Source organism: Silene latifolia, chromosome 4 (assembly GCF_048544455.1).
Source record: "Silene latifolia isolate original U9 population chromosome 4, ASM4854445v1, whole genome shotgun sequence".
Classification (NCBI taxonomy): Eukaryota; Viridiplantae; Streptophyta; class Magnoliopsida; order Caryophyllales; family Caryophyllaceae; genus Silene; species Silene latifolia.
In genome coordinates this window covers 20,849,045-20,864,059 of record NC_133529.1, presented here as the reverse complement: position 1 = coordinate 20,864,059, position 15,015 = coordinate 20,849,045, and the positions used below count along the sequence as shown (strand labels likewise).

General features: G+C 34.6%; 1 protein-coding gene across 1 annotated transcript; it reads right to left on the bottom strand.

Annotated features, from left to right (window-relative positions):
• Positions 1-1,236: 1,236 nt before the first annotated feature.
• On the bottom strand, positions 1,237-2,130 carry LOC141651207 (uncharacterized). Its single transcript, XM_074458928.1, has 4 exons — positions 1,792-2,130; positions 1,616-1,696; positions 1,361-1,519; positions 1,237-1,275 (listed from the first exon to the last, which is right to left on the bottom strand). The coding sequence occupies exons 1-4, from the start codon at positions 2,128-2,130 to the stop codon at positions 1,237-1,239; spliced, it is 618 nt and encodes a 205-aa protein (XP_074315029.1).
• Between the last annotated feature and the right edge of the window lie 12,885 nt (positions 2,131-15,015).

The following is a 15,015-nucleotide window of genomic DNA, read 5'->3' as shown; positions in this document are numbered from 1 at the left end:
TACAAGGAGTTGAATTTACATGAACTAATCATTCCCTAACTTCAACAAAAATTTACTAATAAGTTGATCTAAACTCTGAGTATCATGCATTTCTAGCTAATATATTCTAAGACGTAGTTGCCCCACATGTCTCTTACCTCGTCTATATCTACACTTGAGTACCGCTCAACTGTTGTAATCGGTTGATTGCATATGCGGCAAAAACAAAGAGAAGACATTATGGTATATATAGCAACAAGCAAGACAACATTAGCAACATCATGGTATATATATATATAGCAGCAAGCAAGACAACATTAGCTCTAATTTAAAAAAAAAGTAATAAACACATGTTTAAATTATTACTAACCTTTTCTAGAATAACGAGATATCTTCGCCTAATAATCTCCAACATGAACCGACAAGCGTAGTATCCACATTGTATGCTATCTGGCTGGCGAGGGGCCTATTATTACATAAAAAAGCAGAGACGAGAGAAGGCTCACATCGAATCTTGAACTTTAGGTATTGTATTAGTATTAAACACAGATTTTGCACTTAATGTTATTGTATTTGAGCACGTACCCCTGTTATCGTAATAAAATCGGGGCCAACATCGAATCTTCCGTGGGTTGATCCCGCTCGTTTGCTCTTTTCTTCTTAAAGGCCCTTTTTTTAAAAAAAAAAAGGAGGAGGAAACTAATTTTTAGGGGCAAAAATATGAAAGAGCTTTTTTCTATAAATAAAAAATGAAAATGTTATTATAAATAAATCAGTATTATAAACTTACATATTAATCAAGTGCTTAAAAGTCTCGCTTGGTTGATGATGTAAAGAGTCCAACCAGAAAACTTTATTCCTTGTCGGCATGATGGCTGCTAGCACCCAATGAGTCCTACATCAAGAGACATCATCATTATTAATAACAAGTACATATATTAGGTATGAAAATGCAATTGTAGGGGGAAACGTAATATTAATTTGTTTATTACCCTTTTTCATTATAAGCGCCAAAAATCAGCTTCTTGGTTGTCGCCAATTGCTGAGCAATATAATCTACCCGTTGTTCGAACGAGAAATCCGGAATAAATAAAGATAAAACATAGGGGCACAGGAATCCGTATAGATCAGATGGAATATTCTTCTCGGGGATCACTCTCAATTTCAATATCCTACATTATTACGGTATTAATTCCGGTATTTAAAACACTATCTAGTAGTCAGAATATTAGACTATGAAATTATTTATTAAGAAACTTACTTCATCCAAACAAATATGTGTTGGACATCAACGGTCTAGGCCAGCCCATACGGCTAGCACATCCCATGATACATGTGCTTGGCGCTCAGCCCCTAGAATATCCTCTTCGAGCGGAATAACTATCAATTGCTCGGTGGCTATGCGATGGCCAGCCTCCTCATGCAGTCTCTTCATCGTCACCGTTCTTACTTTTTGCATGTAATCCTTCCCTTTATATTGTGTGGAGTTTAAAGTCCTAACTTTCAGGTCCGGGAAAGAATGAGTCTTTGATTTTGTCCCCTACACAAAATTACCATGCTTTTTATAAATACAGACAAAATATAAATAAAGGGAGCGAGGTTAATTTTTAAAAAAATGGAGAAGTTAATTAAATACCTCATCAAGTTGTTGTGAAGTCGAGGTCGTTGGCATGTCTGTGGACTTAGGCTTATCCGCCAAAGCCGCCTTTTTTGTTCCCTACAAAAAAAAAATAACATATAAATTTAACATATAAAAACATTCAACAATTAAAAATGTAACACACATATATATATAAAGGTATTTCTTCTAACCCCAACTGCTTTCCGCTGCTCAGGCGGCGGAGATATCTTCGCCAAGTAGATGTGAGTATCAGGCCATTGGATGAAACTTCCAAGCGCATCTCCCAGAATGGTAATGTCGTCACGAACTGGGACAGGCAGTTGAAAGTTTTCATGGCCTGGATTGACTGTAGTTATCTCTACTATTCTATGATTCGGCAAAAGTTTTTCGCCATGAACTACAGTTTCCGCTGCTGCAGATTTGTTTTCTACGAGACCCCGGCCAACACGCACATGTGGCTTTTCGATTCTATTAGGGTCAGCAAGAATAACTGGCCTCTTGTTTACGGCCTGAAGAATATACACATACATTATTATATCTTTGCAAAAACGCTTCAAAGATTCAAAGATTTTGCAAAACGCTTTTTCTGTCTCGGGCCGATTTTTGCACAAACTTCAGCATTCATATAAATTTAACTAATTAAACACTTCATGCATACCTTACTGAAAACAGGAACCGACTTGAAGGGGATGTATCTTGTTTTCCATCGATCGTCTTCTCATCAAGTTGCATCTCCTTTTCGGACCCATTATTTACCTAATAAAATTAACCAATTCAATGGCACCATGTCGAAGTTGGCAAAGTGAACACACCCCGATCTTACCCAAAAAAAAAACAAAAGAAAAATAAGGAAGTATTAGGTACCTGATCGGCTTTAGTTGTTACAACTTGAAGCATTATTAGGTACCGATCTTTCTCGAATCTCGTTGACCGATACTTCCTTCTCATGTATTGCCAAGGTAGTAGCGGCGTCTTCACCAATCTGTTGTACCTTATTATTACCCCCTTTAGAAATGACATCCTCCATCATCTTCACTTCTTCTTCGGAAAGCTTACCTCCAAAGATTCAGCTTTAGTAGTACGGATGCCATTAATCAAGTCGCTTGCCAAGAATGTAATGTGTCGGCAATTTTTATCCCAACAATAACATGTGAATTGAACTTAAATGAAAATAATAGAATAAATGTTACCATGTCGGCGTTCTCGAGACTTAGTCTTCCTTTTCTTCTTTATCCGGGCGTTTTCCCATAATATTTCGTTACTCCAACCGTAACGGACGCCCCTCAAACGACCTGGATGTTCGGTCGGCCGATCGCTCTAGCAAGAACGTCATTACGACCACCGGGAGTGAATTTCCCTTCTTCTACCTCTTTCAATACGTTATTCTATAATATATTAAATAAACTTCAAATTATATTTGTGACTAAAATAATAAAGTTAGTAATGAACTCGTCTTAATAAAATAATGCTTACTATGTTGGCCAAAACTTCCTCATCATATTTGTCATGCGACAATAGGGATCCTTTAGGCGTGTGCCCATGTTTATAAGTTACATGCCGATCCACCTCTTTCACTCCCTTTGCCACCTACACATTAACATGGTAACATTTATACACGTAAATGTGTATCAATGCAAGTCCAAGTGTGATTAAAAAAATAAAGTCTCACAGGGCAATAATGCATGCTACTTACGAGGTCCTCTTCTATCTTTTCAGAACCGCCTCGAGAACCATAGAATTTCCCCTTCTTGCATGAAATGTTAGCACGATTTCTTTTTCTAACGGCCTTCAAATAATTATATAAAAGCGCAAGTAGATGAGATAATAAAAAGATTATATAAAGGACTCATTAATTAAAAAAATGATAGGTAAATCGTTAAAAGGCGAGGATATTTAACTGAAACTTCTCGGTAGTTCTCATCTTTTGAAAAGATCCCATTCTTCCTGCTTGATGGTGGGACACTTGTTTTCCGGTGGGCTCTTACGCATCTCCCCGTTGCCTTGTCCACATACAACCAATCCCTAGCAACGCCACACTTCCACCGCTGTGGACATCCGCCTTATGCATTAAATACTCATCATGGCTTTTATCGGGTATAATAAAGCCTTCCTTTACACGAGCCAAGTATAACTCCGCCAATTTTGGATTCAAAGTTCTAACATCATCTAAATGGATAGGCACAAACTGTCTTGTGCAAGCACCAATCCAACTGGAGAAAAGACCCGCATTTGGACCAGTAGGGAAACCCATCTCACTCCATGTTATTTCGAACGGCTGTTTAGCGGCTATAGCTGCAAAGACTTTCTTGCACTTCGTAGCACCCCTCTCACCAGGCTTATTATCACCAGGCTCATTATTCTTTTGACTTCTTTTACGTTTTTCACCCATGATAATCCTAAAACCCAAATATGAATGATATAGTGGAAATAACAACTTAACAACGTACATGCGAGTATTATCTAAAACCCTAAACCCTAATAGGAATGAAAATTTAAAACAACAGATTGAGCTTCTAAAATCCTAAACCCTGATAAGAGGAGTAAAGTAGATGATGCGGGATGATAAAGATAACAAAGAAGACGAAAAACAAACAGATGCATGAAAAAGAAACAAGATGATCGTCTTAAAACCCTAATGACGAAACACAAAATTAAAGTGAACATACCTGTTGATGATGATGATAAAGAGAACGAGCAGGATGATAAGTGAAGGCAACGGAATCGGGCTTCTGAAATCGGGCGACGGCGGCAGCGACGAGAATGTAAAAAGCGAGGAAGAGAGAAGAATTAACTCAGGATACCAACAGTTGAACTAATAATAATGTTGTGTGTGTTTGTGTATGGCATGTTGTATGGGTTTCTATATTAGTTTTTTATTAAGACAAACTATTGACAACGGGTGCTCAAAGAAGAACCGTTGTTATATGTTAATAACAACGGGTCAATAAAAGTAAACCGTTGTCAAAAGTTTATTACAACTGTTAAAATACACCCGTTGTAATATATTTTCACCAAATTTGCGCCAAAATGAAATATGTCAAAAAAAATAATTGACAACGGGTAGAGGTACTACACCCGTTGTTGAAAGTATTAACAATGGGTAATTTAAATATAACCGTTGTTATTGTTGAACCTCTTTTTTTTTAAAAAATTACTGTAATTCCATTACAGTCCAAACCTGTAACAATACATACTGCAACATTATTCAGCAATTTCAACACCAGCATCCACATCTAATAATAAGATCAAGAAAATAAGACAACTTACACCAGCATGCATGCATACTGTATGTGTCCTGATGAACTATCTCAGGATCGGGGACGTTTCTTGGATGTCATAGTTTCTTCGTTAACCCAAATACCTTCACCATGGTCATCACGCATATAGATGCTTTCAGTGTCCTCATGATCAGTGTCAACATCGTCGAAATAAGATACAGTGGTAGACTAATCCATTCCCTCAAAAACGACATCCTGATCATCATCATCATTATCGGATGGACTACTCCTTCTTTTCCTTATAGACAGTACAACGGACCACTTCTTATCCATAGGATCGGTGACATAGAACACTTGTTTAGCTTGGGATGCCATTATGAAAGGATCATCCTTATTATTGCCAACCTTACCCAGATTGACCAACGTAAATCCCATCTTATCCTTTCGGACACAATGGATGTTGTTATCAACCCAGTTACATCGAAACAAAGGCATTGTGAAATCAATGTAATCTAGTACCAATATTTCTTGAATAACACCATAATAAAGGCATTTTCCCCAAATAGGCTTTTTATCTTTTGAAGTAGCAAAGTGCATTGCCTCAAATTCAGAACTCACACCACTATTTTGCATTGTGCTCACCTCATCTTGCTCGCGGGTGTAAAAAGTATATCCATTAATGGCAAAACTATTGTAAAAGGTGACCCTGGCATTTGGACCTAAACCAAGACGTAGTAACCTAGGAGAGATGTCATCACCAGTTTGATCAGTACACTGTAAGACAATATTCCTAAACCACTCTGGAAACGTCTTCGTATGCTCGTTCGCAATCCACTTCTCGGTCTTGTTTTGGTGATCGTATTTGAGCTCATCTTTGTGTTGTTGAATATAAGGTTGCACCTCATCTTCGTTGTTTAGCACATACATGTGTGCTAAATGCAACATTTCACGTGTCACAATTTTTTCAACCCGGCCCCTAATACCTTTTCCGGTCATCCAGTCACTATGACGATTCTTAGGAACGCCAATCAACTCCTCAGGGGAGAGATGAGCGTAACAATATGAAAGAGCTTCGTCTAAAATAGCGCGTTCAACAATACAACCTTCCGGACGATACCGATTAGATGTATAGTCCTTGTAGACTTTCATCAATCTTTCGAAAGGATACTGGTATCTCAAGTACACGGGCCCAAGGTACAAAATCTCCCTAACCAAGTGAATGGTCAGATGAATCATGATAGTGAAGAAAGAGGGTGGAAAATACATTTCCAACTGACAAAGAGAGGTTACAACGAGGTCCTGCAATGAATCCGCGTCATCGGGATCGATGACTTTCTCGCATATGGACTGGAAGAAGAGACAGAATCTAGTTATAACATATCTTACCTTTTCAGGTAAAATGGAACGAATAGCCACAGGTAGTAATTGTTGCATCAAAGTGTGACAATCATGTGACTTTAACCCGGTGAGTTTTAGGTCTTGCATCGACACTAGGCTTTTGATGTTCGACGAATAACCATGTGGCACTTTAATTCCATTCAAGCATGCACAAAACTCTTTTCTCTCATTCCGTGAAAGGGTAAAAGCTGCTGGCGGTAAAAATGTACGATTACCTCTCTTCTGTGGTGCCAACTCTAGCCTAATACCCATCATTTTCATATCTTCCCTAGCTGCGGCGTTATCCTTTGTTTTACCAGGAACATTCAGAAGGGTATTGATAATATTATCACAGACATTTTTCTCAATGTGCATGAAATCGAGGCAATGCACGACCTCAGTCGGCCAATATGGAAGTTTATCAAAAAATATGGATCTTTTCTTATACCCACGAGTAGACAATTTAGAGCCGCTCTTCTTCCCATAATCTATCTCAATATGCTTTACTTTCTGATAAACTTCATGCCCACTCAAAATTCTAGGAGGTTGACGAAGTTCTTGTCTTCCATTGAATGCTTTCTCCATCTTGCGATAACAATGGTCATGAGACAAGAACCTCCTATTTCCCATATACACATACTTACGAGAAGACTTCAAGTATTCAGACTCGATATCCTCCCCACACAATGGACAAGCCTCTTTCCCATGAACTGTGTGCCCAGAAAGGTCGCCATAAGCCGGATAGTCAGTTATTGTACACAATAACATCGCTCTCAAATTGAAAGTTTCGTTCTTATATGCATCAAATACTTCTATCCCACTATCCCACAACAATCGCAAATCATCTAGAAGAGGTTCCAAATATACATCTATATCATTTCCAGGTTGTTTAGGGACGGAAATTAACAACGACAACATCAAATACTTTCTTTTCATGCACACATATGGAGGTAAGTTATAAATAGCCAACACTACTGGCCAAGTACTATGTTGGCTACTCATGTTTCCGTGTGGGTTCATTCCATCGTGGACAGCTAGACGTAAGTTTCTAGGTTCATTGCCGAACTCGGGATACTTAGCGTCGAACGATTTCCATTGCTTACCATCTCTGTAGGGTGTCTTAGCTTTCCATCATTTATTCTTCTGTTTCATGCCAAGTTAACATTTTTGCATCATCGGGATTCGCATAAATCCTTATGACTCTTGGTATCAATGGAAAATACCACAACACCTTAGCCGGGATCCCTTCCTTATCCTTATAACGCCACTCCAAACATTTAGGGCAATTGGTTAAGTTTTGATATAATTTCCGATACAATATGCAATCATTTGGACATGCATGTATTTTCTCATATTTCATACCCACTCCTCTTATTAGTTTTTTCGCCTCATATGTCTTAACAGGTAGAACATTACCATCAGAAAGCAACTCCTTTATCAAGGCTAAAAACTAGTGAAACACGTGTCACTCACCCCATTTGCCCCCTTGATATTATACAACTTCACCACAGCCGACATTTTTGTGAACTTACAACCAGGATACAGAGGTGCTTCAGACTCACACAACTTCTCATACATGTTGTTAAGGTCATCCCAATTACTAGTGTCATCACCTACATCTTCAAAAGCAATCGACTCATCATCATTCTCTTCATTATCTATAGACCCAACATTCAACTTCTCTACTTCCAACTCTTCCAACTCAAAAAACTCGGCAAACTCAGGATCATCAGTTAGCCTTTCGTGTACCTCAACATCATCTTCTTCAGAGTTATTCTCTTCCTCTAATGATTCCCCATGAAAAATCCAAAGTGTATAGGATCGACTAAATCTCCACTTTTCTAGGTGTATTTTAACGTCCAGAAAAGCCATATAGCTAATATTACCACATCTTTCACAAGGACATGCAATACTAGAAGAACCTTTCAAATTGTTCGAAACGAATTCATAAAATTCAGCTAAACCATCCTTGTAGGTGCGGTCACTCATATTTGCATCAATCATCCAAGTTCGAGTCATTATTCTACATTCGTAATAATAGGCAACTAATTAAGAAAATACAATAATAGGCAAACAAATAAACGAAATTCAGGAAAGCAATTAAGCTAAATTATCAACAAATTAGATAATAACCCAAAAAATCCTATATCTAGTTATAAGCGTTGCTAAGAAACATATATATACCTGATTGATAAACACGCGCGATGAGGGAGAGAAGACGTGACAACAGTGACGGAGATGAAGACAGAGAGACGATCAGGGAGGAATGGAGGATGATATAGTAGCAGTATTAGCTTGTGTTTGTGTTTGTAGCGTATAGCAGAATAAAGCAATATGTTGTTCTTAAGATTTTCATAATATTAATAACAACGGTTATTGAGTCTACAACCGTTGTTAAAACTTATTAAAAACGGGTTCTAATATAACCGTTGTGATTACTTTTCACTAATTTGGCGCCAAAGCATTAACAACGGTTAAAATTTAACCGTTGTTATTAGTTTTTTCATTAACAACGGTTGTTTAAGTATGACCCGTTGTTAAAACCAATAACAACGGTTAACAACACATAACCGTTGTAATTAAGTTTGGTAAAATTCGCGGAATAAATTCTACAACGTGTTTTGATGATTTTCGTGAATAAGCGTTGTTAAAGGGCCGTTGTGGTTGCCTGTATTTGTAGTAGTGTGTTAGTTTTAATTGATTATATGCTTCAATTTGGCTAGTTAATTGAATTTGTTTTGATTAGTTTAGGTTTTATTAAACTTAATTCAATTGTATTGTTGTACTTGTATTGTTGTTGTTTTTCTTGTAAATTTCTTGCTAATTAGTTGTAATTGTATAGTTGTTTGCGTAAAATAGGTTGAATTATATGTCGACCATGGCCAAACATTGGTTTCCAACGTTCAACCATGGCCAAACATGGAAAACCAACGTTCAACCATGGCCAAACAAGGAAACTCAACGTTCAACCATGGCCAAACATTGGTTTCCAACGTTCAACCATGTCCAAACAATGGATTCCAACGTTGGGACCATTGCAAACGTGGAAATCCAACGTTTGGACCATGGTAAACGTTGGTTTCCAACGTTTGGTCCATGGTACAACCTTCGGGGAACAAATTTCAGATTTACGCAGAAAAATCGCAGTTTCGCTACTACTAAGTTAATACATGACGTAAATCAAGTATCGAATAGAATTAACGATGCACAAAAAAAATGAAAATTAAGCAAATAATGAAGCGATTAAGTTGTTTACGTACCGGTGATTCGGGATCCGTCATGTTAATTGATCTTGTTAATTGTGGTTGTTGCATTGGTTTTTTTTTTTTTTTAATTTAGTTGATTTTTAATAGAATTTGAGAGGAAATTTTTTAGAGAGAGAAAGTGGTGGATGAGTGCAAATGTAGTTATCGTCTTTTTTTGAAAAACGTCATCGATATTTACTAAAACGTCGTCGATGAAAATCAGCCCTCTAGATAAAACATAAGTAAAACGTCTAATGATTAGCAAAAATCTTGTTTTAACTATATCCATCTTAAGAGAGTACATATTTGACAGTTCATAAATTATACAACCACAATATGTTTATGCCACCAATAACCCCTCCGTCCTCACAACCAGACCACCACCACTAGCGCCACCCCCATGTCGTTGTCCATCTGCACCGCCCTACCAATGACTAGTCCATGGCCTAACAGTCTAACAATAACACAAATCCTAGCAAACAATGAAGTTCTAAAATTAAATTTTATTTCATCTGATCAATAATTGTTAATTTACTAATCAAATTCATGTTCCGCGTTTAAATTACCGTCAATAACAGAATAAAACTGAACTGAACTTAAATGAGATGAAATTAAGTCCAAAATAACAGGGTCTTAGTGTTTATAATTAAAAACTCATGGACTTGGGATGAATATTTGTGGAGAGGAGCTGCGGTGGCCGTAATTTGGGGGTGTGGGTTGAATACGGAGTTCACATGTGGGTGAGATAGTCGAGCGGAGGGCGAGATGAATGACTTGGACATTGGTGGCTTACAGAGGAGGACGAATGAGGCACAGGAAAAACAAAAAAAGGTTTGTGAATATATTGGGCATATTTATCTTCGGGCTAGCGTTATTCTATAAAATCGTCTCTCCTAACAATTTGTGAGCCCCATATAGGTTTGAAATAACAACCCTAAATTAGGCCCAATTTCTAGCATATAGTGTGTTTGACTAAAAATATCTAACTTTTCTTATTTTTATAGGTTTTTCTTGTACTCCCCCAGTCCCCCCATTCAACTACAAATACATCTAATATTTTGACCCTATTTATGTTCGAAGAGAATATTCGATATTCTCTGCAATATAGTATAAGAGAAAATATATTTATCTGAGATTTTGTTTAATTCGTCTTTTGTAAATGCAATTAGAAAACTTTTATATTTTTTTATAACGTAAAATTGAAGATGTTTAATACCTTATAAATCTTGCATTGACAAGTGTGTAATATGATCATGTTGTATTTGGAATTGAATGGAGGTAATAGCAATTAGCAATCAATACATATATATATAAAGCAGAAACTTTTCAAGCGATATTAGAGAGTCCAATTTTTTTAGAAATCCTATAATTTAAAAGAAAATTTAATAAATTATTCTAATAAGAGTAGATTTCTAAAAAAATATTAAATTTATAAAATTATCCTAATAAGACTAGATTTCTTAAAAAAACAAATTTTATTTATTTTTATATTCTAATATAAGTAGTTTGAATTTATTAAATCACACACATATATGTAGATTTTAGTGATTATAAATTTATATGTAATTGTGAGTAGCAACTTCTCATTTTATCTTAAGTTGAAAATAAACTAAAATGTCATTCAATGTATCCTAATAAAAGTAGATTTAAAAAAAAAAAATCCTTATAAAAGTAAATTTCTTAAGAACAAAGCAAATTTTATTTAATTTTATCCTAATATAAGTAGAAAACAAATTTCATTTAAGTTTATCCTTATATAAGTAGATTCAATTTATTAAATCGCACGCATATATATAGAGTTTAGTGAGTATAAAGTTATAAGTAATGGTAACTTTAACTTCTTTTTCTATCTTAAGTTGAAAATGAACTAAAGTGTTATAGGAGGCAGTTTAGTACTTTATATTCCACGAGTATTTGTGATATTGGCAGTGTTTTTCCAGTAAATTTCTTTTGTAGGAGAAAATAATATATGGAGAGGATTTGTATGATTAACAATATTGAAAACACCTTTAAATTTTGAGTTTCTAAAACGTTTATTTGACTACTCTACGTTGTTTTATGTTAAGAATGGTAAAGCAAGGACCAGCTGTTGTATCAATAGGACTTACATTATCATTATCATATACGGAGTACTATAAAATGCAATTGTTCCTTCAAAGTACCACATATATATTGATAAAACAAGTGTGTAAATGAGTAATAATGTATGCCGACAATTGTTCTTATTTAAAGTCTACAAAAATGAGTATTAGCTTGAAATAATTTCGTATATCTAGGTTATAGGTACAAGATTCATGTTAATAATTACATACTAAAGTTTAGTTCATTTAGAAATTACACAAATTCTCAATTAAGATGGACACTATCCATCTTAAGTTTAAAACGGGTCAAATATATACCAAATTACATGACAAATTGCTTAGAAAATGTCAATTTTTTTTGTCTTTATTACCACTATGTGGTAGTCTTTGACCCGTTTTAAGATTTAAGACGGATATTCCATCTTAAACAAGACGTACTTTTTCAATCTTATATATTCCGTAAGTAATCGTACGGTGACACAAATTTTTATCTGGTCTTGAACTACTATAATATGATGGCTTGAGCTACAAAATTAATTTTCACTAGAACGCCCAAAGAAAATCAAATAGTTACATTATCTAAGCAATACAAAATTAGAGTATACTTAGTGTAAGATAATAGTTTATTCATTCCATTTTTATTGTTTTATTTTCATTTTGAAAAATTTATGAAATATAGATGATATTACTACTCTATCCCTTAATTAAGAAGAAGGGGGAGAATGTCATCTTAATAGAATGAGTAATAGTATAAGATTAGGGGTAATAGTAATAGTCCATCGATTTTATCATTATCAGGGGATGGTTGATTTGGATAAATTTTGGAGAAAAAATGTCAATAAAGATAGAATGAGTGGATTATTTAATGCTCCGTGTGAGACTATAGTGACGTTTATGTGCATAACATCCCACTTTTGCCGACCATTTTCAAGTTATGTTAGCAAATCCAATATCTGCAAACTACTTAAACATAAATGACAGTATAAAATTATAAATAAATACCCCGTATATGAGTTTTGGGTAGAGGTATGATTTTGAAGTGCTCAAACCATGTTAGACGTTGATCTGATCCTACTACTAAGTCAAGACTTATTACTACTACGTATATAATTTAGTTTAAGTGGACTATAATACAAATTTGACCCCTAATTCTATAAATAATCTTTATTACATTATTGATGTATACCAATAAGGTAATTATATTAGTGCATTGATCAAATAGTATACCAAATGCACAATTCGCTTAAAATTTCGAAAGATAAACTATTAAGTATAGTGTATATAATAGAAGAGGAGAACCAGAGTGAGTTCTACTGTTTAAAAGAATTGATACGATTCGATAACTTTCGGCCAACCTTAAATTTGTAACCAAAAATAATATATTCAGCAAGTCACAGAAAAAAAATCAGCATTTGGCAGGGTATAACAAAATTTTGGTAAATAATTAAGATAGTAGGGGAAAAAATGTTTAAATACGAAGTACTTTAGTTTATTGGAAACGAGAGAAATGTTTAATAATTTTTGACAAAAAAAACCGCTTATAAAAGCGAAGTCAAAATCAAAACCAATTAGACATTGTATATTTTCTAAAAAAAATGGGCATATAGCCAAACAGAGCTGTATAATGATGGTGGTAAACATTATTAGTAGATTAATACAGAGAAACATATGTATATACCCCATAATTGTGATGAATATAATAAATAAGCAATTGGTTCATAATAAATGTTAACATTTATCGTAAATATAAGAATAGTTAGCAGTACAATAAGAAAATCAGTTTTATTAGAAAGCAAACTCTATTAAAAGTGTTCAATTATATCAGTGCATTTGTTTTGGTTGGAGTGAATGTAAAAGACGATTTATTAGGCCGGTATTAAATGTACATAGTGTCAACTATGGGCGTTAAGACATACATAAAGCTAATATTTACATCTTCATAACTCTTAAGGCAATTATGGTTTCCACCATCGTTCATGCCCCTTCTCCATATGACATCCTTGCTTTTAAATGAGTCATTTTTTACTTTCATTATGCGCGACTTTGACTAGGTATTTGAGTTGGACTCGGCAAGACGAAATTTGCTCTTGAAAATTTCACAATAAAGTGCATACACAATGAAGTTAATATAAATCATATTGCCAGTTAACTAATCCTATAATCAAATTTTTTAATAAAACTAATATAGATCTAATCGGATTTACAAGTAATACCTACTATCTATCCTAAACTCTAAAAAATTAAACATTTACTCCCTCCCTGGTCAATAGTTTACACTATCCCTTTTTGAGTGTTTCAGTCAATAGTTTACATTTCTGTTTTGGGTATGTTTTATACTCTCTACTTTATCTTTTAAAAATATAAAATCAATTCCCCTCTCTTTGTACCTTGGTCTTTATGTATATATTTGCTCCGTCCCGGTCAATAGTTATCTATTACTTTTGCAACAAAGATTAAGGAAATAAATATGAGTGAATTTGGACTACATGCACATGAGCCACAAAAGATTGCCAAAAATGGAAATAGATAACTATTCAATGATACACCCAAAAATGGAAATAGGTAACTATTGACCGAGACGGAGAGATTATATGGGGCATATGTAAACATTTTATTGAGATAGATGGAGTATTTAGTTATTGGAGTAGTTAGTTATTCTCTAAGATATAAAGATACATCTATATAATAGACATGCAACTTTAATGACTCATATCTTCATAGATGTACACGGGGATAATGATGGGTTCTCAGATACAAAAATATATTTCGTGTTTAACCGGAGACAATATCCATTGAGGTCGTGTTACGCCATGACGATAAATAGAGGCAAGGGGCAGTCACTTAATCATGTTGAAATTTATATGAACTCAGATTTTAGTCATGGTTAGCTTTAAGTAACAACGTAAAAAAACAACATCACCAAGGAATGAATGTTCTACATTAATGATAGGGAACAAGTATACCAATGCCACACGAAAGATATTGTTTACATGAAGTTCATAGGAAATAATCAGTCTTAATTGTAAATTATGAAAACAAATTCTATTGGTTAAAGATATAACAAATTCTCCAAACATGCTACATATATGATCGAGATACCTGTTGTTTTGCATACCCTCATACAGCTTTTACACCGTCTTATGCTTACATAGTCGAATATATGGGTAGATATTGTAGGTTAATCTAATTTGCGAAGCACATAAAGGTTAGCTTCAATTATCACATGTTTATTTTGGTAGAATTAAACCACATTTGGCAATACCGTTTTATGTTAACTAAAAACTGATGGTGCCTACAACAATAAAAATAGATAACTACATAATTGAATAATACAACTGTCTCTTTGGATGTTATACAACTGATATAATTAATACCAAAGAGAGTAACGTTTACATTACATGGACTGAAGATCTAGCGGTAATCAACTAAATCAACCAGAAGTTTTGTGCGTTCCAATTTTTAACATATTTGGACTTTTTTTATATTTAGTTTAG